Below are 27,415 nucleotides of genomic sequence, written 5' to 3'. Positions count from 1 at the left end.
GAAGGATACATAAGGCATGCAGTTGGTGATGAACTCACTCAAGATCTGTGGATCACTAAATGGTGTGAGGTTGGGATTTCAATCCAAAAGGTCTTCATCCAGAGCCCACACCTTTAGTTACTACGTTATTTTTTCATTCAAAAAACAGAGCCATTTTACTAATTGCCTATGCTCACTGCCAATCTAGAATCATTGTTCTCCTCTAGTTCTTTGCTCACTTTGCTTTGTTATTGCGAGCCTTTATTCAAGTTGATAGCCCTTGAGTAGTTGTGCTAAGGAATGGTTATGCTAAGGGACTTGAGTGTCCTCTGTGTGCTGGTGTGTATGATAGAGGGCTCATAGCAATATCATGTTTAATCTTGAAAATAAGGTATGGCTTTACTGATGAAGAAAGGAAAATTCAGAGAGATGTGGCCAAAGGTCACTCAGCTAGTGAAGGTCAGAGCCTAAGTTTCATCCCAGATCAATCTAATGTGAATCAATTTGTACCTGATGCACCCTGCTGCCACTCATATGTTTTCTAAGAAGTTAGAGATAAGGCCTTACAATGTTATTCTGGTTTTGTTTAATTTTCTTTTTTGTCAACATCATTCTGCTCTTTTGATTTCTCTGCATTATGCTTTTTCCATACATAGCTCACACAAAAAGCTCTAAAATTGAATGTATATAAGCATTTTCAAACATTACTTTTTCCATGTTTTTCCTGGGTTCTGAGAAACACTAGCAGAAAAAAAAAAAACACTTTATTTTTCACTTCTGATTATATTCATGGGATTCTAAGAGATCATGTGATGATTTGTAATCTTCACAATTGAATCTACAATGACTGTCACGTATAGTAACAGTGAATGCTTTTAACCAAAGAATTCAATGTTGTGACATTAGCAACTACCATATTTTATTGTACTATAAATCTCTTTGCCATAAGGAAGCTGTACTCATTCATTTTTATGCTTTTAAATTGCAACGTAGTTCTGTGAAGTAACATTGATTTTTTCTTTTTCTTTTTTGAGACAGAGTCTCACTCTTTCACCTAGGCTGGAGTGCAGTGGCACAATCTCGGCCAACACTGATGTTTGTTGGCTGAGCTCATGATATTTCTATGAGAACATTGTCTTTTAAACATGAAGATATAATAGTATTATTTAGTAACTCTATATTATATGGTATTATGTAATAATTCTAGGAGATACTCTTACTGAAAAGCTGACTTCGGAAAAATACTTATATTTCTACATTATATTTAGGAGAAGGGAGTTGATCAAAATTGAAACCTCCTGTGAGATTCTCTTACATGAGAAGAAGTGAGATACCAAGTACATTTTCTTCACTTAGGTTATTACTGTGTTTACCTTTTCTAATTCAGTATTCAATATATTTACTTGACAAAATTCAAGTAACATCTAATATTTACCGGCCACATACATACTAAATCAACTTTCCAATTAAAATAGTTCAGTATTATTGAAAATAAGTATATGGGCTTAATAAATCATTTTGTCCTTAAGTTTGTATGAGAGACATAAAAAACAATAATCAGTATCTGCCAAAACCAATGATCAGTATCTCCCAGAGTGCTAGGCACTTTAAAAGTGAGATTGCAAGTAGAATGCTAATAGTAACCTTCTAAGAAAAGCATTATCATCTGCATTTTACATGAAAGAGCCTGAAAATAATTCACCAAAGTCAAACAACTAGTGATCCTGGATTCTAGCCCAGGCTTGACTGATTCAAAACTTAAATTTTCTTTCCATCATGTGATACACATGTATGTAATAAGATTTAACAGCACTAAGATTAGATTATAGCTCTTTTCAGAGAACTAGTTAACAAAATGGCTTGGCTACTTTCTCTCTCTCTTTCTCTCTGCCTCTCTCTCTTTTTTTTTTTTTTTTTTTTTTTTTTTTTTTTGAGACAAAGTCTTGCTCTGTTGCTTGGGCTGGAATGTAGTGGTGCCATTGTGCCTGCTCACTGCAGCCTCTATCTCCTCTCACCTCATCCTCATGAGTAGCCAGGACTACAGGCGTGCACCATCATGTCTGGTCACTTTTTTTTTTCCCCCTAGAGATGGAGGTCTTGCCATTTTGCCAAGGCTAGTCTCAAACTCGTGGCCTCAAGTGATCCTCCTGCCTCAGCCTCCCAAAATACTGGAGTTAAAGGCGTGAGCCATCATGCCTGGCCAAAGACCATTGATAGTCTGTTTTGACTAAGATATTATATTTAATAAATAAATATTTCTGTTCATTCGCCTAGAAATCTGTTATCTCTATGATCAATCACTATTGATTTTGTGAACCGGCCTGTAATAAGTAAACATATTTGTGAATAAATTAATTATTATAATGGATCTAAGAATTCTAAACAATGAGACAAAACCAGAAAACAAAGGAGAAACAATTTTTGTGAGTATTATTGGATAACTATGAAGGTAAACAGCTGGTTGTGTATATAAAATTAAAAAGTTAGCCAGGCATGGTGGCGCCCACCTGTGATCCCAGCATTTTGGGAGGTCAAGACTGGAGGATCACTTGAGCCCAGGAGTTCAAGATCAGCCTGGGCAACATAGTGAGACTTCATCTCTACAAAAATCAGAAAATTAGTCAGGTACAGTAGTGCCTGCCTGTGGTCCCAGCTACTCGGGAGGCTGAGGTAGGAAAATCATATGAGCCCAGGAATTGAAAGCTGCAGTGAGCCATGATTGCACCACTGCATTCCAGCGTGGGCAAAAGAGCAAGACTCTATTTCAAAAAAATGAAATAAAATAAAATAAAAAAGTGTTAGCAAAGTGTCTTTTTGCCATATGGAAATAAGTCAGCTGTATTGTTGAGAACAATAAAAGATCCATACATGTATGAATCTATCTCTTCATCCACCCATCTGTTCTGTATACAACATGTGCACTTTATTTGAGGGCAGAGATAAATAATATAAAGTGCTTACCTAATGATCATAATATCTTTTCTAGGAGTTCTCTAAACGGACAGAAAATATTGCAGTCCAGGCTGAGAACCTTGTAAAGGAAGCTTCAGAGATACCACTTGGGCCCCAAAATAAGCAGCTGCTTCAACAGCAGGCCCAGTCAATCAAAGAACAAGTCAAAAAATTAGAAGACACGCTTGAAGAAGAGTATGTGATTGACAAGTCCTAAACTTTCTTCTCTGAGATAAAGTTTCATACAATCTTTCCTGTACCTTGTATTCAAAACATTCTTTTCAAATCTCAAAGTGTCTGTGTATTTCAGCATGTTTTGAGGAAACAACTCACAGTTCAAAAGAAAGTATCACTAATGCAGAAACCAGTATCTCTAACAGAGCCCCAAAAACATAAAGGATGTGGGTTTTGCATCTTAAACTGATCATGTTCTTGAGAAAGCCATATCTATTCTATTCTGTGGCCTTTGTACATTGTAGAGGGAATCTTGAAAAAGAACTAATATTTAAAATAATTTTTTTACTATATTATTCTGCTGTCACCAGTTAGAGTGAAAAGGAGATATTTTGTTAGTGTAGATTCCAGGTCTAAATACGCATCACATAGACCATATGTCTCCAACCTGAAGAAGCTCCTGGAGCTTGTTTACAGTGCCTCGGTATTCAAGTTATCCTGACTTACATGATCTTCCCAGAAATTAACTTTAAAAATCAATTTTATTTTTAAACTTTTACTGTTTGTTTATCTGAAAAGAAATAACTGCTTGGCCTATTGATATCCTGTTATATACACAATATATACAAAAAAGTTTGGAGGGGAAAAATATATGAGGATACAGCCAGTATCATTCAAAACAATATGGCTAAACATTTCTATTTTAAATGTAATTTAAATACATTTTAAATTACATTTGTGGCAAATCAATGATACACAATAGCATATTATTATTAAGAGACAGGCCATCATTTCTAAGGTGGATTTTAAAAAGTAAAATGTGTTTTTAATACTATTAACAGCTTAAAATTAACATTTTACATTTGCCTAAACTTTAAAATTTGATACATATTTTATTTAAAACAAATTATGACTTGATATTTTGAGGACTTTATATTACATTAAATATTCTCTGTCAGGTTATGGAAATAGTAAAACTTAGAGTTGATTTGAAGGGAAGCTACTTCTATTAAGAATAGCCATTTTAACCTTTATTTAATTTAAAAAGTTGCAATATAGCACAGCTTGCATTACCTGTACTGCTGACAGCATTAGGCACATCCAGGGTATAAATTTGAGACTGCAATATTATTTAACTTGACAATCAGTAATGCCATTGTATTTTTCTTGATGTCTTCAAGTGCCTTTTGGTAAACAGGGATATTCTTTCACTTTTTGTTTTTAACCCAAGGACTTACCAGTTCAATTATATACTGTTAGTTTCTTAGTCTTTTTCTAAACTGAAAGCCAGTCACCTAGTTATACATGCATAGCTAATACAAATTAGAAATCTATAGTTGAAATTTTGTTCACTAGATTTGATACAAATAAAACCTAAGTTGTGTAAAATTAGTTAGGGTGCTCATATACAAGAATTTATAAACGTCTTTTGGAATCAAGACCATAAGACATTTATGAAAATGGCTGACATCACAAAGATTATACATCCCAGGATTAGCTCTGATAATAGAAACAGTTCTTGCCCAGCAGCATGGGATTGAGATCACGAACTCTGTCTCAGTTGATAAGATGCTGTTTATAAAGGTCTTTCCATAGAAAACATCACTGTAGTGTCTCTCCTTTAAGTGTAAGAAGAACATGTCTTTGGAAATAGGACTATTGAAAAGCTGTGTACACTGAAATCTCCTCTGGTGTAGTTTATAAAAATAAGTCCTGGCAACTACTGGTCACATGCAGAGTTTAATTAGATTATACCTGGATTCAAACCCCTTTGAACCCAGCAATATTTTGTTCAAAGTGCAGTTTCACTCAGAGTATAGATACTGCCTCATTAAATGTTCATTCTCAGAGAAGATAGGAAAACCTGATCAACTACTCAGAACAAATGTGCAAATTTTTTTTAGCTCGAATAGTTTCAACTTTGAAATGGTCACAAATGTCTTCATTATCTTTTCACCTAGTGATTTCAAGGAAAATGTGTTGTTTTTCTCTATTAAAATACTGAGTTTTATTTACTTAATTTGGTTAATTTTAGTATTAAAACCATGGAAATGGTGAAAACCAAGTGGGATCATTTTGGCAGTAATTTTGAGACTCTGTCCGTCTGGATAACTGAGAAAGAAAAAGAGCTCAATGCCTTGGAAACTTCGTCATCTGCCATGGACATGCAAATCAGCCAAATTAAGGTGACCTGCTCACACGTTATATTTATAATCCATGTCTAGCTTTTAAGAACTACTTTCTTACATTTCATCAAATGCTGTTCGGTCCCAGGAAAAGACTTTCATTGCAATGTGAACTATCAAAATTCAATTCACACAGATTACCAAACTAAGAGGTCTGAATTGATACTGGGCAACACTTTATAGTTGGAATTATGTATTAACATTGTCTGACTTGTGCATTCAAAGTTAATATTGTGTGAAATATCATTAAAATATTTTTATGGTTACATTAATTCTTTTCCTTGATTTTGAATTAAGCTCAATAGAATGCTCTGCCGATTCGTTATACAACATGAAATGTATTCATCCTGTACAACTCTAAAATCCCATTTCCAATGTCTAGCTCAGGTATTAGTGGTACTTACCCGCACCAATCACAAGGAGGAGTTTGAAAAGCATCTTTCTTAAGTGAAGCAATTCTACTCCATGGTTGTGTTTTCATGTATGACCTTGGGGCATGGACAGAGGTCCTCTGATTCCTTAGCTCTCCCAGCTCTAAAATGACCAGATGGATAGATTATCATTGACCACTTCATTCAGACAATTCAAGAAGAAAAACGGGCTTAAAGAAATGAGCTTGGAGGGTTTATTTCTCTTTCTTTGGTACAATTTTATACACACATTTTCAAAATTCAGCCACTTTTTCTACCTCAGCTTTTTTTTTTTTTTGGAATGGGAAAACCCTCTGCTATTTCATTCAATTAAATATAGTGAAATAAATACCAAGGTGAGGGAACATTTCACACTGTGACTCAGAACAAGTCATTACCATGTGGAGGGTGGGAGGGTGCAATGTTGCTCAGATAAGATTACCCACTGTGCAGATCATCCTTGCTTCTCACACATCTTTAGCAATCAAGCATACGTGGAGTGTCATATACACAGTCTGCTATGTCTTCTTTGGTATACCAGGAAAAATAGATGTGAGGCCATGGAAAAATATTCATTAAATATTTTTAATTGTTCAAATCGTTTTTAAAAGTTGTTATTTAATCATTTTCACTAAATTCTAAGAAAAAATAACACATTTAAATAGTTTTGTCTCAAAAATGTCCCCTTTTGAAAATTAACACACATTTTTCAACATATTTACTCTTTCTATAACTCATTTATTATTATTTCCACCATTGTTCCAGAACTTCTGGAATGTACCAACTATCTAATGTCATGTCTTTGTTGTTCTCCAGAAAAAAAGATTACATATTTTCTTAAAATATGTATTCACTCGTCTATTTTTATTTTATCAGACTAGAAATACATTTCAATGCATCCAATAAGGCACTTTTTAAACTATCTAAAATATATAAGTGAATATGAACACCAGGGAAAAGATATTTGCTAGAAATAAGCAAAGTTACAGTGGAATACACTGTCCTGTGGAAATTGATCTATTAGGTTCATGTTTTATTTCCAAACAGAAGACTACGTTACAGGAAATGTTTAAAATATAGTAACACTTGTGATAGTGTTTTCCCTTTAAAACGATTTTAGGATTAAAAGTAATGAAGCATTTGCCTTGTTGGAAGACAAATACACTAAGCCCATTTTTGTTCATTATTACATGCCATTTCAAATGACTGATGTCTTATTCCTAACTTATAATTGATAAATGATAAGAACATATGCTGGGTTCATCTTCCATCTTCTTCTCTTGAATGGATTTATTTTTACCACAATCCAACAATATGATTGAGTGATTTGTATATATGAATTTGTTGATGGCAAGTATTACTCTAATAACTAAGAGCTCTGTTCTTAACTAAGTTTGTTTCACCGATGTGTTATAAGCAACTAGAACAATTATTAGTGCTTTATAGACAACCTATATTTTTTAAATTTATGATTAATTTTTCTAAAAAATATAATCTTAAAAAACAGCAAAACAAAGAAAGCCTGTATTAATGCTCAAATAACAAATATTGATGAGATACACCACTTCATTCATTCATATGAAAAATAAAAATACGTGATGCGTATCCAACATTTAATCGTATGTAAATTATTTCTGATTGTCTCAGCCAGAGAGAAATTATTTCCGACTATGGTGTCTCATCTAGACAGAAGTCAAAACTTTATTTTTCTCTAGGATAATAGTATTTTCTATTTAAATTATCTGAAACTGAGACTTGGCTGAATTTTTTATGTATTTTGATTGAATAATTTGGCACTTTTTCTCAGAGAAATAATTTTCATCTTCTTATATACAAACAAGCTTCTATGTTTGTGAGAGACACTCCACAGACACACATAAAACACATGTGCACATGCACACATTTCCTTAATAGTTATCAGTATTTTTCAGGTGTTGGCTAAGATGTAAAATGTCCTTTCTTCCCCCAGTTGAAATAAATTGAAATGACAGTATGTGGGCTTTTCCCTGTCAAGTACATAGCAATGAAGTCCCTCAATCAGCAGCCTCAGCATCACATGGGGATTTGTTAGAAATGAAAATTCTTGAGCCCCACCTTAGACTTAGTAAGTCTGAATCCTGGAGAATAGGGACCAGATGGTCCTAATGCATTCTAGCTTTGGAAACCACTGGCATCAAGAATAGATGACAAGTTTGAAAAAGGAAAATTGCTTTTAGGTAGGTGTGCAGTTATTAAACCTTTTAGTAACATATAAAATACTCAACTACATTTTAGAAAAATAAATGAATGTCAATATTTAGCATTCTAATGGGTTACTGAAACACAGTGCTTTCCCAGCTCAGTTAATTAAAACGCCTAATTTATAACATAAACAGATAATTCTCTGTACCTTCAGAGATACTGTAAGTGTCCCAGAGACATCTCCTTGCTTACTTCACTGCAAGCAAGAGTAGCTATTTCTCCTTATTCTCTATCCAGCAAGCACACCCCCAACCCCCATTACTGTATTTTGCAGACATTTTCGGCATGTCTCATCTCCCCAAGCACATGGTGTTTACTCATAGCTGCGCTCTAACCATCCAAGTCTTCAAATATCAGTTAAGGAAATATTCCCTCTTTGCAGATAATTGTATCATTTCAGGAAGGCAAGCTTGCTCAGCCTACATTGTCATTTTTCTTGTTTTAACTATTAGGTCACAATTCAGGAAATAGAAAGTAAGCTTAGCAGCATTGTAGGATTAGAAGAAGAAGCGCAGTCTTTTGCTCAATTTGTTACCACTGGAGAATCTGCTCGAATTAAAGCCAAGTTGACACAAATAAGAAGATACTGGGAAGAGCTTCGAGAGCATGCACAGTGTCTGGAAGGAACAATCTTGGGACATTTATCTCAGCAGCAAAAGTTTGAAGAGAACCTTAGAAAGGTAAGAATTGGTTCACCTATACTTAAGTTTACATATTTCACATTGTATTTGTGGTAAATGCAATAAATACTTTACAAATAGTGGAATAAGAAAAAGACATACTTTGTCAATCATCTAACAAGGTGTCAATGATGAGTAAATTTATAATTATTTATATGGCACCTTTTTTAGTGGCATGTGAGAATGTTACACATTGTGTTCAGTTAGTCATTAAGACAGTTATTTTCCTTTCAAATAATGAGACACATTGATTTTAGATGTTTAAAGAATGCATGCATTTTATAATTACATTAAAAGTTATCCATAAAAGGTAGATACGCCATTTTCTCAGTAACATTTTTTTGCCTGGCTATGTGTTTTTCCCACTGTTATTTTTATATTGCACCCATGTTTTAGATCCAGCAATCTGTGTCTGAATTTGAAGATAAACTTGCTGTTCCAATTAAAATATGTTCTTCAGCTACAGAAACATACAAAGTTCTTCAAGAACATATGGTAAGAGTATGCTTCAACATTTCTACTATTTACCAACTTAAATTTTGACAATTCCCACTTGAAAAGAAAATACAGTAAACTTTTTAAGAGAATTGAAATTGGAAAAATGTTTATATGAGTGGAGTAAGTATATAGATTTAATGTATTCACCTTATATAATACAAGACAGGTAAGGATGTGAATAAATTTTCATTAAAGATGCATATTAAAGGAGTATTCATTTCAAATGTATTTCTCTCTTTTAATTAGAATGAGTAACATTTTTAGAGCTTAGCTTTAATAAACCCTGTTACCTATTGCCAGCATTATAAAAATGTATGTGTGCAAGGAAAAAATATGTATGTATAGCTGTCTTCAGATTTTAACCCACTGTACTCAGATGTTTAAGGAATATATCCTCACTGACCAGTTTCCAACAAATGGCTTTTGTCATCATTGTGAATCTTCTGCAAGGCAACAAACAGATGGCTCTGGCAGAATTTAGGGGGAGGAACAAAAGGGGAGAATTATGCACAAAGAAATACTACCATATGTTAATTAATAAACAAAAATACGAATATGATTCCTATTGCACGTTCATGTGTGCAAACATTTGTAAAGGTGTACGTAATAGAAAACAAACCATTGACAAAGGCACTTCTGGAAGGGGGAGTGAGATTTCTATTGTTTAAATATTTATAATGAGAATACACATCTGTGTTACTTATTTGTAATTTCTTTATGCAAAAAATGAGGAAAAGTAGGAGAATTCAGTGTGATGAAATTATTTTTATAGACAACTAAGTTAATAATGGAGGACCAAAGAGACTAATATTCTATTTTTCCAATATTTAGATTTCCTAAAGCAAGTTGTTTTTCTGTGTCTTGATTTTCTAATCTGTAAAATGAAGGTAATGAAAAAACATACCTCTTAGGGTTCTCAGGAAGATGGAATGAGTCAATGCATGGGAAGCAGGTAATGCAGGGCCTGCCACATTCTGAGGCACTGTGTAGCTATTATTATTATTATTACTATTGAGATAGCAGCTTCTTCAGCCATAATTCTTTTTATATGTATTTTTTGTAGTGTTTATAGCATGTTACATGTGGGTTTCATGAGTTAAGAATAGTTTTTAAATACATATCTAGCATAAAGTCACTAATAATCTTTACAAGTTATCTAAATTGTTTAAATACATATTTAGCATAAAGTCACTAATAATCTTCACAAGTTACCTAAATTGTTAAGGGAAAGTTGAAAGTTTTCAGATAAATAGCAGCGCATTCTTGTTTGGAGAAGTGTCTCCATTTTCATTTTTTATTTCTGTATTTATGAAGTCACTTTCTTCTCATTTTCACTCTGTCTTGCTGCAAATCATGGGCACAGACCTTTTAAAAATATATTTAACTTTTATGTGTTTTGGGGGGTGCACATGTGATAATTTAATACATTCATATAATTTGTAAAAGTAAAATCAGTGGAATTGGGACCTTCATCACCTAAAATATTTGTGTTTTATTTATGCAAGAAACATTCAGACTATTTTCTAGCTATAGTCCCCTGCTAATGTATTGAACACTAAGTCTTATTTCTTCTATCAACTGTATATTTGTACCCATTCTTAGTACCATTCTTGTCTATTATGACTGAGAGAAAACATTTTGCAATGATGGGTGTCAAAGAAAGATGCAGGCTTCATTGGCTCTTTTGCTTTCATTGTATTCTTCTCACACTCTTCTTAGGATCTCTGCCAGGCCCTGGAGTCACTGAGCAGCCTGATCACCACCTTCTCAGCCAGTGCCAGGAAGGTTGTGAACAGAGACTCCTGTGTTCAGGAGGCTGCGGCTCTACAGCACCAATATGAGGACACCCTACGGAGGGCGAAGGAGAGACAGACTGCACTGGAGAATCTGCTGGCCCACTGGCAGAGGTGAGCAGCATTTTTCCTTGAGTTGCTGCCACTATTAAATAGGAAATTCTAGATTAGCAGTTCTATATGTGATGGGGAATAATTATCCTACATGCAAAACACATGAACTTGTGGGTCTACTGTAGGAAACTCTTGATCTTTGTTATAAGGCAAAGATTCCTGAGAGTGGAGAGGATGTATATGGATCTTTACATATTATCCAATATAAACGTGAATGCAGGGACGCACATGAAAACGAACGGAGTGATTTTTGTGCTGACACATCTAAGACTGAGATAACTGAGACTGTATTTGCTATGGTTTGTGTTGGACCCTCCAACTTCAGAAAGGTTTAATCTCCTAGTATGACAATTTTCAATGAATTTGTTTCTGTTCTCTACTTCCTTTAGGCTAGAGAAAGAACTATCATCCTTTTTGACCTGGTTAGAGCGGGGTGAAGCTATAGCCAGTTCCCCAGAAATGGACATTTCTGCAGACAGAGTCAAAGTGGAAGGTGAACTTCAGTTAATACAGGCAAGTTCAAGGAAGTGTGAGGAAGGAAAAATAAAATGCTTTTTGTTACAGTTACATTATTTAAAAAAATAAAATAATGAAATAAATAAACGTGTATCTCCCTTCTTGCTTTCGTTTTGTGATTCCCGAAGCATCATTTGACATTAGGGTGTTCCAAAAAGAAGAAAGCAACCATGACCTGAAAGGGAGAGAAACTGACAATGAGAACTTTGTGATGATCAATTTCCGTGATGTGTTAGAAAATCCTGTAATGTAATGTCTGGCATCTGAATAACATGCTTTGGCAAAGGAGTTGAGGAAAGGTTGGGTGGGAATATAGATGAAAGAGGTTGGCTATCAGTTCATAATTTCTGAGGCTGGAAATAGATATAATCTCTTTACTCTTGTAATTATATGAATTTTGGGCAATAAATGGTGTTCTTTTAAAGAAATAAGTAATAGAATGTAGAAAGAAGTTGTGGTAATGATTATTCTCATGGAAGACAAAAAAATGAATGAGCACAAATGTAGGTAATAAGTACAATGACAAAGTTTATTTCATACTTGAGGAAGTCAATTATTTAAACTCAAAGTAAGAAAATCTTTGAGTATAATTGAAGCTAAAGGCAATGTTACTGATTTCTAGAGATTAATAACTTGCCTCAAATGATGCTATCTATGCTGGAAAATTCAACAGTCAAAATTGCGTCTCAAAAGAGATTTATTTTATTACAGATTTATACTCCAAATTCCTCCCATCAACTATTATAAGACGTTTAGGAGGAAGCTACATTCTTTTGCCTTTTGTAATTGCGTCTCTGAAAACTCTGTCACCAGTGTCTGTAGCATCGGAATCTGTTGCCCCACCTTTAAATGTTCTCCTTCCTTGACTTGGGGGGTACTCCATTCTTCTGGTTCTTCTGCCTTTCTGGTTTATTAAACACTGATTTCTGCACTCATCTTCCACAAAGTCCCTTCTCAGAAACCTGTAATGACTGTTTCTTGCCCTGAGCATAAAGGGCAATCCTGATCTGCAATCTGGTTCCTGTCTTCTTTCAAATACACACGGGGTGTTCCCAGAAGGGACATCACAGGTCTTTTCCTTATAAATGAGGAAATTGACATAAATCTAAGTGGGCATGTCAAACTGTTGTTGCACATCTCCACGTGGAAACTGAGTGCCATATGACTGAGAGGACTACAGACTCTGTTACTCCTGCATCCTGACATTGCATCAAGTAAGGTGGCCTCACCTCGTGGGCTGGACCTGACTTGTGCATTCCCACCTCCTGGCTCTGCATCCTGCACTGTTTCTTTGCTTTGTACCCAGCGTAAGTTGCAGTTCTGCTTTATGATCTTATCTGTCATCCACAGGCTGTGCACTCCTTCCTCTAATCCCTTTAGCAATCTTGCTTGTATCACATATGTGGCCTCACTAGGAAGGGAAGGAGAGCATTTTGACAAGCATCTACTTACTATCTGCTGTGCCATACCTATCATTTCGCTTAACATCTTTTTTTATTATTATTACCTATCTATTGGAGTGTTTATATTTTATCTCTTGTTAGGTAGGAGCCACAACTTTTATGCACCTCACAGCACCTAAGAGATTCATTACCTGATTATGTTTTAAAATGAAGGAGTTCTGTTGCTTAAAAGCAAAATGAAGAGCCCCTAAGTTCTCCAGTTTGGCCTAATTTGGTCTCTAAATAGAAAGGGAGAACATGTCCCAGGCTAGAATTGCATCTCTCTTATTGTTAGCCGTGCACTGAGTCTCTCCAGCAATAATTTTTCTTTGATTCTCTTTGCCTACTCAGTCTCTTAGTCGTGAAAGAAATTCTACAGCTTCTAGATTTGCCTAACTTATAACTCAGACTCCAGAAAACTTATTCAGGTTCTAGTCGCATTGTATTACTTGATTTAGAAATGGATCCACTTCACCTTTAATGGAATGGAACCAAATTCCATTAAAGGTTAAGTGGATGAACCAAATTCCATTAAAGGTTAAGTGGATCCATTTCTAAATCAAGTAATAAAAACTCTCTTCAGCCTGGCCCCGATGACTTACATTTCGCAAGAATGCAAATCCTTTGGACAACAGCCCCCTGTGTCACATGGTCCTTACTTTTCAGTCCTGTTGGGATGAGATCTGTAATGTCTTGTATTTTTCAGGCACTGCAAAATGAAGTTGTATCCCAGGCCTCATTCTATAGCAAACTTTTGCAATTAAAGGAATCATTGTTCTCAATAGCCTCCAAAGATGATGTGAAAATGGTGAAACTACATTTGGAGCAGTTGGATGAGAGATGGAGAGATTTACCACAGATAATTGACAAAAGGTTGGTTCTAAAAGATAAATCTTCTAATATTGTTAATTTTTTTAAATGATGAGCATGTAAATTAAGAAAGCATAGTTTTGTTTACTTTTATTTAACTTGGCTACTCACCTGATAACTACAGAAGGGAAGAAAACTTTTATTTTGAAAATCAAGATCCACAAAACTGAGCATTTCTGATGAATCCCAACTCACAATTTAGTCTAAAATAAGGACAAGTGATTAAATCATTTGAAATAGATTAAAGAGAGTAGGATTGCTAATGCTGTATTATTTATTGCTTAAGCTGTTTTGTATAGGAAAAAAAATGGTACCTAAAATTTTATCTCACATGACATTTCTCAACCAGAGGCATTTTATACACATATGCTAGTCCATTTCATTTTAGTATAGATATTTTGGAGACAGCAAGGGAAATTATTGATAAATGGAAGAAAAAACTGGATTAAATCTTAATTAACTAGGTGATTAACAACTGGCATCTATCCCTTTCCAATATACTAGAAAACAAATTTTCTCTTTAAGTTGATGTTGATCACCTGTGTGATCTTAGGCATTTAACCTTTCCACCCTTTTAAAAAATTCATTCATTCAGCAAATATTTCCTGAGTTTCCACAATGAGTAGCATACTCTTCTATGTGCTGAGAATCGCAACAATAAAGAGTTTCATCCTTTGCTTTCATGGAGCTTATATTTATTCTATTATTTATTTATTCCTGTATTCAGTCAATCAACAAATATATATCAGGTGCCTGCTGCGTACAAGGTACCATATCAGACACCAAAAGCCATAAAAATAAATAAAACCTAACCCCAAATAATTTACCGATTAGTGTGGGAATAATGAGGGGTGAACACGAAATATTACAGGATCAAAAAAAGGGACATTTGAATGGGCTGAGAAATTTACAGAAAGATTTGATGCCACCTCTTGAAAGGTGAGCAATTATCTGTAAAACAAAGCAATATCTGCCCTCTGCCTATCCCTTAGAGGGAAAGTAAAGGACTTTTAAAGTGATACCAATGTGTGAAAGCATTGAAAATATAATGCATGCATATAAGGATAATGTGTAGAAGATTTTGTAAATATTAAAATGTGAAAACTGATTTAAAAGTTGAACTTTGGATACAAACCATTTTAATAAATACTAGTTTTGATTAAGGTATTATTTTTAATACATTTAGTTTCTGATCTCCAATCGCCTACTATTTATTAACTAATTCATTTGTTACACACACATTGATTGGTCCCTGATGATATCCCAGGCACCTTTTTAGGTGCTGAGGATACAGCAGTAAGCAAGGCAGTTACAGTCCATGTGTGGAGAGAGGGGAGGAAGGAGCTAGGTGGAAAATAAATACATAACTAAACAAGTAAACAAACAAGACGATTTAAGGTACTGTTCAGGATTATGAAGACAACAAAACAGGGTAGCATGGCAGGGACTGCAGGATGGTGTATCTTTAGAATTGGGGTCAAACAATGCCTCTCTGGGGAGATGACATCTGATTAAGATCTGTGGGCTGTGCAGGAAGCAGACCTACACAGGCAAAGGGAGCAAAAATGGCAAAAGCTCTAAGGCAGTAATGAGTTGGTTTTATCGGGAGACAGAGAGGTCAGTGGGAATGTGAGGCAGAACTGTCAGATGAGACCAGATAAGTAGAAGATGTGAGGTTTCTTGTAGACCACAGTAAGGAGTTTGGGGTTTTGCCTTCTTAAGTGCAATGGGAAACCACCTAGTGTTTAAGCAGGACAGGGCATGCCCTGTTTACATGAAATCATGTCTACTTATTATCTAGAGAGTATATTGTAAGGAGGCAAAGGTGGGAGGGAGGAAGCCAGTTAGGAGGCTGTTGAAGGTCAGGCAAGATGTGAAGAGGTTTAGACCAGGATGACGGCAGTGGAACTGGAGGGAAGAGCACAGAATCAATGTATAGTGTGTGTTGGCAGGGAGGGAGGAGTGGGGGGATTGCAGGGCCAAGGCCCTTGGCCCTCTGGAGGTTAGAAAATCACTGACATGAGGCAGGTTAATAGAAAAGGAATTTAAATTTATTTAATGTATATACACAGGAGTCTTCAGAATGGACACCCAACCTCCATTGACATACAAAATATATACCATATTGAGGTTACAGAAAGATTGTGAGCTCAGAAAATGGCCCAAAACAGGTTTTCATGGTAATACAGGTTATTGGAGGGAGAAAGGAAGAGGCTTGGCTAGCAAAACTGGACTTGCAATGTAAATGAAACCTCACAGGTACAGCCCTCAAAGAGAATAGACGGTAAAGGTCTCTTTCAGGTCTTCATGGTGTTTGACTCTCAGTTCATATTTCCTAGATCTGGACAAAGGCAGGGCTAGCTCATTAGTGCAGATTCTCTACAGATCTACAGAAGCAAGTTTACCCCCTCCCCTGCCCCCCGTAAAAGACAGTTTTGCAGGGCCATTTCGGAATTTGTTGAAGAAATACATTTTGGAGTCAAGTATTTTTATTTCCTTCAGATCCCATTTTGAAACTTAAAAAACGTTTTCACATTTTAAAAGCTAAATGGAAAGTTTTGAAGAGATTTGTGTTAAAGTTTGTTTGATAGAGGTTGGGTGCGATGGCTTATGCCCATAATGCCAGAGTTTTGGGAGGGCAAGGTGAGGGAATTGCTCGAGGCTGGGAGTTCAAGACCAGCCTGGGCAACATAGCAAGACTCCATCTCTACAAGGAATTTTTTTAAAAGTATCCAGGCATAGTGGCATGTACCTGTAGTCTCAGCTGCTCAGAAAGCTGAGGCAGGAGGATTGCTTGAGCCCAGGAGTTTGAAGTTATAGGGAGCTGTGATTACAGCACTGCGCTGAAGCCTGGGTAACAGAGTGATACTTGGTCTCAATTTAAAAAAAAAAAGAAAAAAAGGTTATTTGATAGAGATAGACAAAGGAGTGGAAAAGCAAATTAAGATAAACAGAAAAAAAAGCAAACTGAAATATGTTGTTCCATGTCTTCTTTAGTCAGTCTCTTAGTCCTGAGAATAGATCAGTTCAGTTAAATAGCTATGTCCCATTCCAGAAGGTGGCATTGCAAATGGACTGGGCCTCTATCTATGATGCAGGCAAACAGATCTTTAATAAGAAGCATTTCTAAGGAAACAGAAGAAAAACAAAGTTTAATATCTAGAGTAGTCTACAGACTTGTTTTTCTAGAGTTTGTGAAATATCTTCAGATTGCAGTAGTAATCTGAACAGATTTTTCTGGATTGTAGTTCAGTTCAGATGAACGGTCAAGTGAACTTTCTGAGAAGTCAGTATACCAGCAGGCACATAGGTTGTTTACTTACAAGTTTCTGTTATTTCTCACAAAGTTTAGCTGCCTAGCTTCAGTTTGTGGGGATTTAAGAAAAGCAGTTTTTGAGCATGGTGGCTCACACATGTAATCCCAGCATTTTGGGAGTCCGAGGCGGGTGGATTATCTGAGGTCAGGAGTTTGATACCAGCCTGGCCAATGTGGTGAAACCCTGTCTCTACTAATAATACAAAAATTAGCCAGGTGTGGTGGCAGGTGCCTGTAATCCCAGCTACGCAGGAGGCTGAGGCAAGAGAATCACTTGAATCTGGAAGGCAGAGATTGCAGTGAGCCAAGATCACACCATTGCAGTCCAGCCTGGGCAATAAGAGCGAAACTCCATCTCCATGAAATAAATAAATAAATAAATAAAATAAGGAAAACAGAAGGAAGATTTGGAAAACCTTAGTTGGAAACTTGTAGCCAGGAAAGATTCAGGATTCAGTCCAAATTGTGGGAAAATAATAAAAACTCAAAAACAATAAACAAAACTAGAATCTAATAACATGCATACTATAGTTTTTTAAAAACATATTTTTTCTCTCTCCAGCCCCCAATTTCTACCAAAGGCAAATCATAGTAGGACCAACTTATTTGCAAGATAAATTTTAGTCTTATTATACTTGGCCTAATTATCCATATAAAGTGCAGCAAGATTAGTGATTGGCCATACAGGCTTTTTAAAAATTGACTTTGCTGGTACATTTTTCATGAGAAATCTCAGATTAGACTTTCAAAAGTCTCTCAAGGTTAACCAAACCAAAGGTTTATCTGTGCCTGCAGATAATCCGCATGAACTGGGTGAATTCCTTTCTTCTCAAGGTCCCAATATAACTTGAGATTCCTGGGCCTGTCAGAAAGTAAAGTTCTTTACCTACCACAGGTCAGGAACTTTATAAAGGCATCACATAGAGAAGTATAAAGCCAGTCTTCCCAAAGGGCTTTTCATTGGTTCTATAAAGTAATCTCAATTCCTCAAAGCAGTCTGATCAGCTCTGAAAATATGCCGTTCCAGTCAAAGCCTGGGTAAAATAACCAATGTTTCCAATTGTGTCCTATTACAAAACATATTCTTATTGAACTTACACAAATAACTATATTACCATACATTAAGAATACTCACAAATAGTTTCTGATTTCTGGAGAAATCAAATAGAGCGAAAAAATATGCTACAAATTTTGCTCACGGAAGTGTAGTTTGCCCAATTTGAAGTAAACTATAGACAATTCAAAGAAAAAAAAGTTATCTTGACTTTGGAAAAGAAAACATAAAAAGAGTCAGCAATGTTTCAAACAAAACGCCACTAAAAAAAGTATTTCAGGCCTCTATTAGTTCAGTCCCATGTAATTAACTCTTGTTCTACTTAATGTTGAGTTAACAAATCTCTTGAATGTATCCGCTTTTTAATGAGAGTCCTGGAAGTTTTTTCTTTTGAGAAAGAGTCTCACTCTCTTACCCAGACTGGAGTACAGTGGTGCGATCTCAGCTCACTGCACCCTCTGCCTCCTGGGTTCAAGCGATTCTCATGCCTCTGCCTCCTAAGTAGCTGGGATTATGGGTGTGCACCAGCACACCTGGCTAATTTTTGTATTTTTAGTAGAAATGGAGTTTTGCTGTGTTGGCCAGGCTGGTCTCAAACTCCTGACTTCAAGTGATCCACCTGCCTTGGCCTCCCAAATTGTTGGGATTACAGGCATGAGCCACTGCACCCAGCCATGGAAGTTTTTTCTTAGTCCAATAGCATAGTCTTTAAAGTTATCAGAAATCTGTATTTTGGAATACTTGTAAGAGTCCTTTCCATGAATTTCCTTAAAGAAAAAGCAAATTTTGAACTGCAGCTGACTATAAACCACTTTTTGAGAAGAATAAAAGTAAAACAATAATCGTCTATGGATGACAAAAGTCTTAGGCCAGCCATGGTTAAAGACACAATTGATTAAAAAATTTGGTTACTTCTGTGGCACACAGCAATTTAACATAATGATAATTATTACTGATAACATATACTAAGGCATCAGAATTATAGGAATTTCATTCAATTTTGGAACACATGTTATACTGAGAGGGTATCCATAGATTAGATGCGCTTGTAAAGAAAGGAAAAGATGAAGAGTGCCTCATAGGGCCATCAGGGTGGATGGTGGCAATGTTCACTGAGACAGGGAAGATTGTGAGTAAAGCAGAGTTTTGGAAGTAAAAAATATCAAGAGGTATAGAGTGTTCATGTATGACAACATTGCTTTTGCCCTTGGGTTAGCTTAATTCCCAAAATATATCATTAATCCTTTCTGTTTACTTATGGGACATTTTAACTTTAATACTTTGTCTATGTAGGATTAATTTTCTTCAGTCTGTGGTTGCTGAACACCAGCAATTTGATGAGCTGCTGCTTTCCTTTTCTGTCTGGATTAAGATGTTTCTCAGTGAATTACAAACTACTTCTGAGATTAGCATAACGGACCATCAAGTAGCTCTTACTCGGCACAAGGTAAAGTGTTTTTTTGTTTTTTTGTTTTTTGTTTTTAAGATTGAAGAAGAATTTTTTCCTAAAAGAGAGTTCTCAAATTAAAAAGAGATGCAACATTTAAAAAAAGTTTAAATGGTGGGAATTTAACTTTTTATTTATATGAAAATGTTTTAATAATTGAGCATATGAGTTAAGGCAATGAATTATGCAGACAAATTAAGCAGATAAAGCCACTTCAGATAAAATTGGCAACCATCTTAAGAAACTCTCTCTTCATAGTGGAGCAAATGATTTCTAGGATAAAGTGACAAGAATGTCCATTTTTAAGCTTCCCAGTTTGTTTCATTTCAATACTGAAAACTAACACTGAATTCAAATACTTTAAGGATATAGTTTTTCTGAATTACTATTCAGCTTTAAAGTGATGTAAAGTTTATTTCCCTTCTTTATAAATTATGCATATGGAGGGGTGAAAAGATCTTTCTTCTGCCCTCTGAAGGTTCAATTAATTTGAATCTATGAAACGAACTGACAATAGACCAATTAACAGGAGAAATGGCAAACACATTTATTATGTGCATATTGTATGGGAGTCCCACAAAATATGAGGCTCTAAGAATAACTAGATGACTAAAGTTTTTATGTTATACAGAAAGAAATAGGAGCTGGGGCTTCAGGAGGGTAGTAGGGACAAGCTATGGGAGGGTGAGGGGAGGAAATGCACTATGAACAAAGGCTGTCTTATTATGCAGAAAAAGTTTCTCAGGTAGCATACTTCAGAATTACAGATGGCATCCTGTGCTGAAAGTCTCTCTGAGTGAGATGCCAGACCTTAAGGGACTTTCCTGTGAGTTATTCTTCCCTGGTTGATGATTATATTTCTTCTGGAGGAACTTGCCTTAGTCAGATAAAGGAGCATCAGGAAAAGCTCTTATTTGAATTTGCTGCTCCTCAGGTTTTCTCAGTTTAAAGTCCAAAGTGACATATTTTAGGGTGTAATTTTCTGAGTCCCCAACACATTATATCTATCCTAGCACCAGAAAACATTTGAAAATTCAGATATTGATTGTAAAGCATTGAAACAATGGAGATAAGCTACATAGTAAGCATATAGCAACATTTAACAACAGAGTATTTCATATTTATTGAGTGTTCACTCCTTGCTGGGTTCACTATTTGGTTTTGTGTCAGGGAAAAGCAACTTTCTTCTACCTTCAGGACAGGAGGTAGTTTTTACATCTTGGAGGAAGGTGCTCAGTGAATTTAGGCTCTACCCTCCAAAGAAACTGAGAGAGAGCAGATATTTTCACTGATGTTTACATTTCAAAGGGATGGCTCCCACATCCTTCAGAAAAATATTCCAGAGGTGGAAAAACTGGCCAGAGCTTCAAGAAGAGTTACATCTCAAAGGGGCAGAGAATGAATTCACAATTACAAATTTTCTAAAGTAAATACTCTAAGAAAAAAAAAGGTCGGGATCTGTAGTCAAAAGTAAGCTATCTGAAGTTTAGTAGTCAATCAGGGGGATCTTAAAGTCATTGTTGTCAAGATTAAGATAGGTGATAATTTCTATTTAATGGAAACCCCTGAGAATATTGCCAATTTTCTGCTAGATTTTAAACATGATTTATTGTGAGCTAGTCAAATTCCTATACAGAAGTCTTGCATAAAATAAAACTCTGATTTGAAACTAATTTAATGGAAAAAGATGTCTTCATGGATTTTTGTCAACAGAAATTTTTAGTTAAAAAAATTAAACATTTAGATTTTTAAATTTTTAAATTTAAAATTTTTTACATACATGAATCTTTTAAAATTAAAAATTTTTAAAGTTGAAATATTAAAAATATGAGATATCTAAATACAAATGTGTGTATAAATATATACCTATATGCATCTTTAAAATGTTAAAATTAAAATGTAAAATATATAGAGGCATCTTTAAGAATCTTCCAATGTTTTCATTTCTTTTAACTAACAATTTCTATCCACAAAGAAATTTTTTTCACAGAATTAATTACATAGTGCCAAAACAGAGTTGTGTTTTATGTGAAATATGTGGATCAGCAAAACAGAAAATTTTGTGAATTTTCTAAGATTCACTGTAGATGATCTTTAAGTACTATACTATCCATGGCACTTAAAACAGGTCTTCACATCACGAACCCTGTAGAATACCTCTGTCATGGACTGTAGTGTATCTGAGGAATCAATAACTCTCTCTTCCCTTCCAGGACCACGCAGCAGAAGTAGAGAGCAAAAAGGTTGAATTGCAGAGTCTGCAGGGTCACTTAGCAAAGTTGGGTTCTCTGGGCCGTGCTGAGGACCTCCACCTCCTGCAGGGCAAGGCTGAGGACTGCTTCCAGCTGTTTGAGGAGGCCAGCCAGGTTGTGGAGAGGCGGCAGCTTGCCCTGTCCCATTTGGCAGAATTCCTCCAGAGCCATGCCTCTCTGTCCGGCATTCTCCACCAGCTGAGGCAAACGGTGGAAGCAACCAACAGTATGAATAAGAACGAGTCTGATTTGATAGAAAAGGACCTCAATGATGCTCTTCAAGATGCTAAAGCATTAGAATCTGCTGCTGTCAGTCTCGATGGCATTCTTTCCAAAGCCCAATACCATCTGAAAAGTGGGAGCTCTGAGCAAAGGACTTCCTGCAGAGCCACGGCTGATCAGCTCTGTGGAGAGGTAGAAAGGATCCAGAACCTTCTGGGAACCAAGCAGAGTGAGGCAGATGCCCTGGCAGTGTTGAAAAAAGCATTCCAAGACCAGAAAGAGGAGCTTCTGAAAAGCATTGAGGACATTGAAGAAAGGACTGACAAAGAGCGACTGAGAGAACCTACCCGCCAAGCTCTTCAGCAGAGGTAAAGGAAACTGTCACTGCCACTTGTCTCTTTTCTTTTGTATTTGTTCTGGAATTAACTTTTATGCAAAACTTTATTAGTACCGTGAAAGGAAAATAAAAACTCAGGACCCCAATTCACTCTGCCAAAAGAAAGAAATTAAGCTGAGAGCTGAGTCATGCAAGAAGCGGCCTTTCGTTTTGTTCCTAAACAGATAGATACAGAGAAAAGGTTCAATATCTCCATAGGTAGCTGCTCTATGTTCACCTTATCTTAGGTAAAGTGCTGATTTACTGAGCACGAGATGAATTCATAATTGACTATTCCATGTCTGCTTCTTTTCTCTTGCAACACACGGATTAACCTTCTCCTCTCTCTTTCCCCTCCAGCCCATTTTTCCCCTTTAAGTGTTGAAGCCCTCAAAATCATCTTTGGAGAAAGGTATAAACCACAGACTGTTTCTGTGATTTCATATTTATTTCTTCCAGGCATGTCCTTAACCCTGTCTCAGATACTTTTTGGTTTACAGTACCATATTTAGCAACTTCTATTTTTTTTTTTTTTTTTTTACCAGTTTGAAGATAAGATTAATGACTAATTTGACACTTGAGAAGTACTAAAATTTCTTTGGATTTCTTAAGGATTTCCCTAAAGTCTTTTTATGAGCAAAGAATGTATAGATCTTATTATCTATTTTTAAATAATTTTTTACTGAGGGGAGAAAGGACTCATCTTCTGTAACGAGAATGAAGGCAGAAGAGAAAGGGAGTGATCCTAGTAGTTTTGGTGGTAAAAAGTATGAGGGAATTCCTCCCTGGTGGCTGAGAGCCTCTTGGTAGAGACTGATGCAAGCTCATCAGTTCAGAGGAGAGGGCAGATGTTGGAGGAGAGAAAATGGTGTGAAACAGTTCTCTTGTAGAGGGTAGCTTAGGAGGGTGATGAGCTGTCATTTGAGCTCTGTGTTCATTTAAAGTGAAACCAATCAGCTTGGCAGAGTCATTCTCTACAACTACATTTAACTGTTTGCTTAGTGGTATGGAGAGGCAGAGGAGTGGGTTTAAGTAACCAAAGCTGAGCTTTTGTCAGGTGAGTCCATTTGAGAAGCAAACAGGTCAAAGATAAGTTCCCTTAGTAAATTTGAGAAGTAACTGTTTTCTTAAAACTGTAGCCTTCTTTTCAATCTTTTTTCTTCTTAATAGAACCTTCTGACTCCTGTTTTCAGGGCCACTTTCTCTTCCATTTTTTTTTCAGTGGGCAAAGAAACAAGTGAAATGTATTCATGCCAAGGTATTCATGATTGATAAAGATTATGTTGTTCCTGACAAGACCATTGCTGGTTGTTTGCTTTTAACCAGAATCAAACATTAAGTTGAGGATTTAGTCAGATGATAGTGGAGTCAATATTAGGACTGGGCTTCTGAGATTATACCCTTTATAGGCAATAGATTATCTCATTAGTTTAGCACATTTACAAAAGGGAATGATACTTGGGAAGAAAAAATAGCCTCCAGAATAAGGTGCCTAGTGTCACTCACCCTGGAAGCCAGCAGTATCATTGGTGCTGCAGGGTGGCATGGCCTTCTTAGGCCAAGCAGACAGGAGATCCTAAAATTGCCAGAGTAGAAAGCCCAGGTTGGGCTAAAGAGCCACATCAGTACCCACAACACTGCACTCACCAAAGTCACACATCGGGTACAGAAAATGTTATATTGAATTAATGGACTTATTTAAATTCCAGTCATACTAATGCTTCACTGTGCCACCTTGGGAAAACCTCTTCTCTTCTTGTAAGGTGGGGATAATGAGAACATGTGCCCCAGCCACCATCTTTTGGGAATTAAATGGGATAAAACATGCGGACTCATTTTGTGAACTCTGCAGACCTATATCAAACTGTAAGAATGAAGAGTCAACAGCTGCCTCTATATGGCCACTTTTTTTTTCTTTGAAACAGGGTCGTGCTCTGTCACCCAGGCTAGAGTGCAGTGGTGCAGTCACAGTTCACTGTGGCCTCAAACTTTTGGACTCAAGTGATCCTCCAGCCTCAGCCTCCCACATAGCTGAGACTATACACATGTACCACCACACTCAGCTAAATTTAAAAACTATTTTTTTTTTTTGTAGAAATAAGGTCTTGCTGTGTTGCCCAGGTTGGTCTTGAATTCCTGGTCTCAAGCAATTCTCCCACCTTGGCATCCCAAAATGCTGAGATTATGAACGTGAGCCACTGTGGCTGGTGATATGGCCACTTTTTTATAAATGCTCTGATATTAATAGATTAGAGACAAAAATGATCATTTCCTTATGGTAATCTTTTCAACAAGGTAGGTAATTTAAATTATATATATATTATATATTATATATATATATGTGTGTGTATATATATATATATAGCAGAGCTCAATAAAGCTAATATGATATTGAATGAAACAACTATAATCCTTAAACATTATTATTTACATGGATTGAACCTCATGACCCAGAAACATTTCTTACCAATGATTTTACAGTAAGTATTTACCTAGTTAGCCTATGAGATCAGCCTTAGTTTTGAAAATCTTATACCATCAAAGCAAAGTACAAAGAAAATACAAACTTAACAGAAGGTTGATGGTGAGTATTAAGAATGACTTTCAATGTTTTCTGAGGTACAGTCTGAGTTATTTTGCAAAATTAACTTTAAAAGTACCTTCATCCATTGATAAACATCAATTTAATTTCTGTGTTAAAAGTTTCTACTGTCTAAATAAGTAGAAACTTTATGGTTTCTGCTTTATGGTCTCATCATATACTTATGGAGAAGAAATTTGTTTACTACTTTTAGTAAATTCATAGGAAAATAACATTTTAATTCACAGGTTAAGAGTGTTTAATCAGCTAGAAGATGAATTGAACTCTCACGAGCATGAACTATGTTGGTTGAAAGACAAAGCCAAGCAAATTGCCCAGAAAGATGTAGCTTTTGCACCTGAAGTTGACAGGGAGATAAACCGCTTAGCAGTCACCTGGGATGATACCAAAAGACTAATTCATGAAAAGTAAGTCAAAACCCACCCAGTTCTTGTTTTTAGCTTCCCACTTATTTTGTGACATTGGGACATTGCCTGTTTTGCATTGATGTGATCAGTAGTTAAATATATTTTACCATTTTAGGTATTCTGTGTCACTTTCATAACATTGAAAATTTACTTATTTCTACAGAACTTTATTGAGAATGTTGCTTTGAGATAACAATTATAGGCCAGGCACGGTGGCTCACGCCTGTAATCCCAACACTTTGGGAGGCCAAGGCAGGCGAATCACCTGAGGTCAGGAGTTTAAGACCCTCCTGGCCAACATAGTGAAATCTCGTCTCTACTAAAAATACAAAAATTAGCCGGGCATGGTGGAGGGTGCCTGTAATGCCAGCTACTCGGGAGGCCGAGGCAGGAGAATCACTTGAAACCTGGAGGTGTAGGTTGCAGTGAGCCGAGATCACATCACAGCATTCCAGGCTGGAAGACAGAGTGAGACTCTTTCTCAAAAAAAAAAAAAAAAAAAAAAAAAAAAATTGCATATGGAATTCAATGCTTAAAGCAGGAGTTGTCAACAGTTACGAAGTGCTACCATGACAGCCTTAACTTTTAATTTCGTATTTTTTTTGTTTTGTTGTAGTTGTTTGTAATTAAGGTATAATTTAAACACATTTAAATTTACTTTTTTTCCATATGCAATGCTATCAGTTTTGACAAACTTGTACAGTTGTGTAACTGTTAAATTTCACAATGAAAGTTCTACCACCTAAAAAATGGCCTTATCTCTTCCCTTTGCCCTTAGCCCCCCTGGCAACCAGGGATCAGTTTTCCACATCTATAGTTTTGTCTTTTCTTAAAATCATTTATAAACAAAAATCACATAGAATGTGACCTGGCTTCTTTTATTTAGCACAACATATGTCATTGTGTGTGTCAAAAGTTCATTCATTTTTTTATAGCTGAATATTCCACTGAATCGGTTTACTACAGTTTATTCAATTACTAGGTGATGGACAGTTGGGTTCTTTCCAGTTTGGATGATTATAAATAGTGTTTATAAACATTCACATTCAAATTTTTGCATGTATGTAAGTTTTTATTTCATTTGGGTAAATAATCTAAAAGTGAGACTGGATTGTATAGCAACATATATGTTTAACTTTATAAGAACCTGCCAAATTATTTTTCAAAGTAGTTGCACCATTTTGCACTCACACCAGTCATGTGTAAGATTTCCAGTTGCTCCACGTAATTTCCAACACTTGGTATTGTGATGTTTTTGTTTATTTGCTTGTTTGACATTCTACTAGATGTGTAGAGCCATCTCTCTCTCTCTGTGTGTGTGTGTGTGTGTGTGTGTGTGTGTGTGTGTGTGTGTCTTTAACTCCTCACTGTGGAGCAGGACTAACTCATAAGCATTGTGCCAAGAATTGGCACATTTTGTTTTTAATTTGTATATCCCTGATGACTGATGTTGAGCGTATTTTGATATGTTATTTGCAATCTGTTTATCATTTTAAATATTCAAGTTGGCCGATTTGGGTGATTTTTTTGTTATTGAGGTCTTTTTTATATCAATACAATCCCAATCAAAATGCCCACAGAAGGTTTGTAGAAATTGACAAGATGATTTAAAAATATATACATAAAACCAAAAGACCTACTAGAATAGCCAGTACAGTTTTCAAAAAGAATTGGAGGACTTTGCTGGCAGCTCTGGTACCTAAAATAATTAAGTAAGTAAATAAATAAATAACAAATGAAAAAGAATTGGAGGACTTATACTAGCTGGTTTCAGTGTGGTACAGGCTGAAGGATAAACATATAAACTAGTGGAACACAGTCAGAAATAGACCCAGACATATACAGTCAATTGTTTTGACAAAGATATAAAGAAAATTTGGTGGA

The 27,415-nt window shown here is 35.8% G+C and overlaps 1 protein-coding gene across 13 annotated transcripts in view; it reads left to right on the top strand.

Annotated features, from left to right (window-relative positions):
• The window catches only part of SYNE1 (spectrin repeat containing nuclear envelope protein 1), a 529,762-nt gene that overhangs the window by 207,218 nt on the left and 295,129 nt on the right, over positions 1-27,415 (top strand). For 12 of the 13 annotated variants that reach the window (XM_077999556.1, XM_077999555.1, XM_028847257.2 and 9 more), the window contains exons 1-4: positions 13,583-13,858; positions 19,519-19,672; positions 21,886-22,514; positions 25,352-25,531. In XM_077999556.1, the coding sequence (XP_077855682.1) occupies positions 13,599-13,858; positions 19,519-19,672; positions 21,886-22,514; positions 25,352-25,531 (1,223 nt within the window). In that variant the 5' untranslated portion in view covers positions 13,583-13,598. Of the gene's footprint in view, positions 1-2,965; positions 3,127-5,140; positions 5,292-8,394; positions 8,623-9,018; positions 9,118-10,839; positions 11,028-11,416; positions 11,541-13,582; positions 13,859-19,518; positions 19,673-21,885; positions 22,515-25,351; positions 25,532-27,415 lie in introns of those variants that run through there. The other variant, XM_028847246.2, reaches the window with a different exon arrangement.

This window comes from Macaca mulatta, chromosome 4, assembly GCF_049350105.2.
Source record: "Macaca mulatta isolate MMU2019108-1 chromosome 4, T2T-MMU8v2.0, whole genome shotgun sequence".
Classification (NCBI taxonomy): Eukaryota; Metazoa; Chordata; class Mammalia; order Primates; family Cercopithecidae; genus Macaca; species Macaca mulatta.
This window is presented reverse-complemented; position numbering and strand designations above follow the sequence as displayed.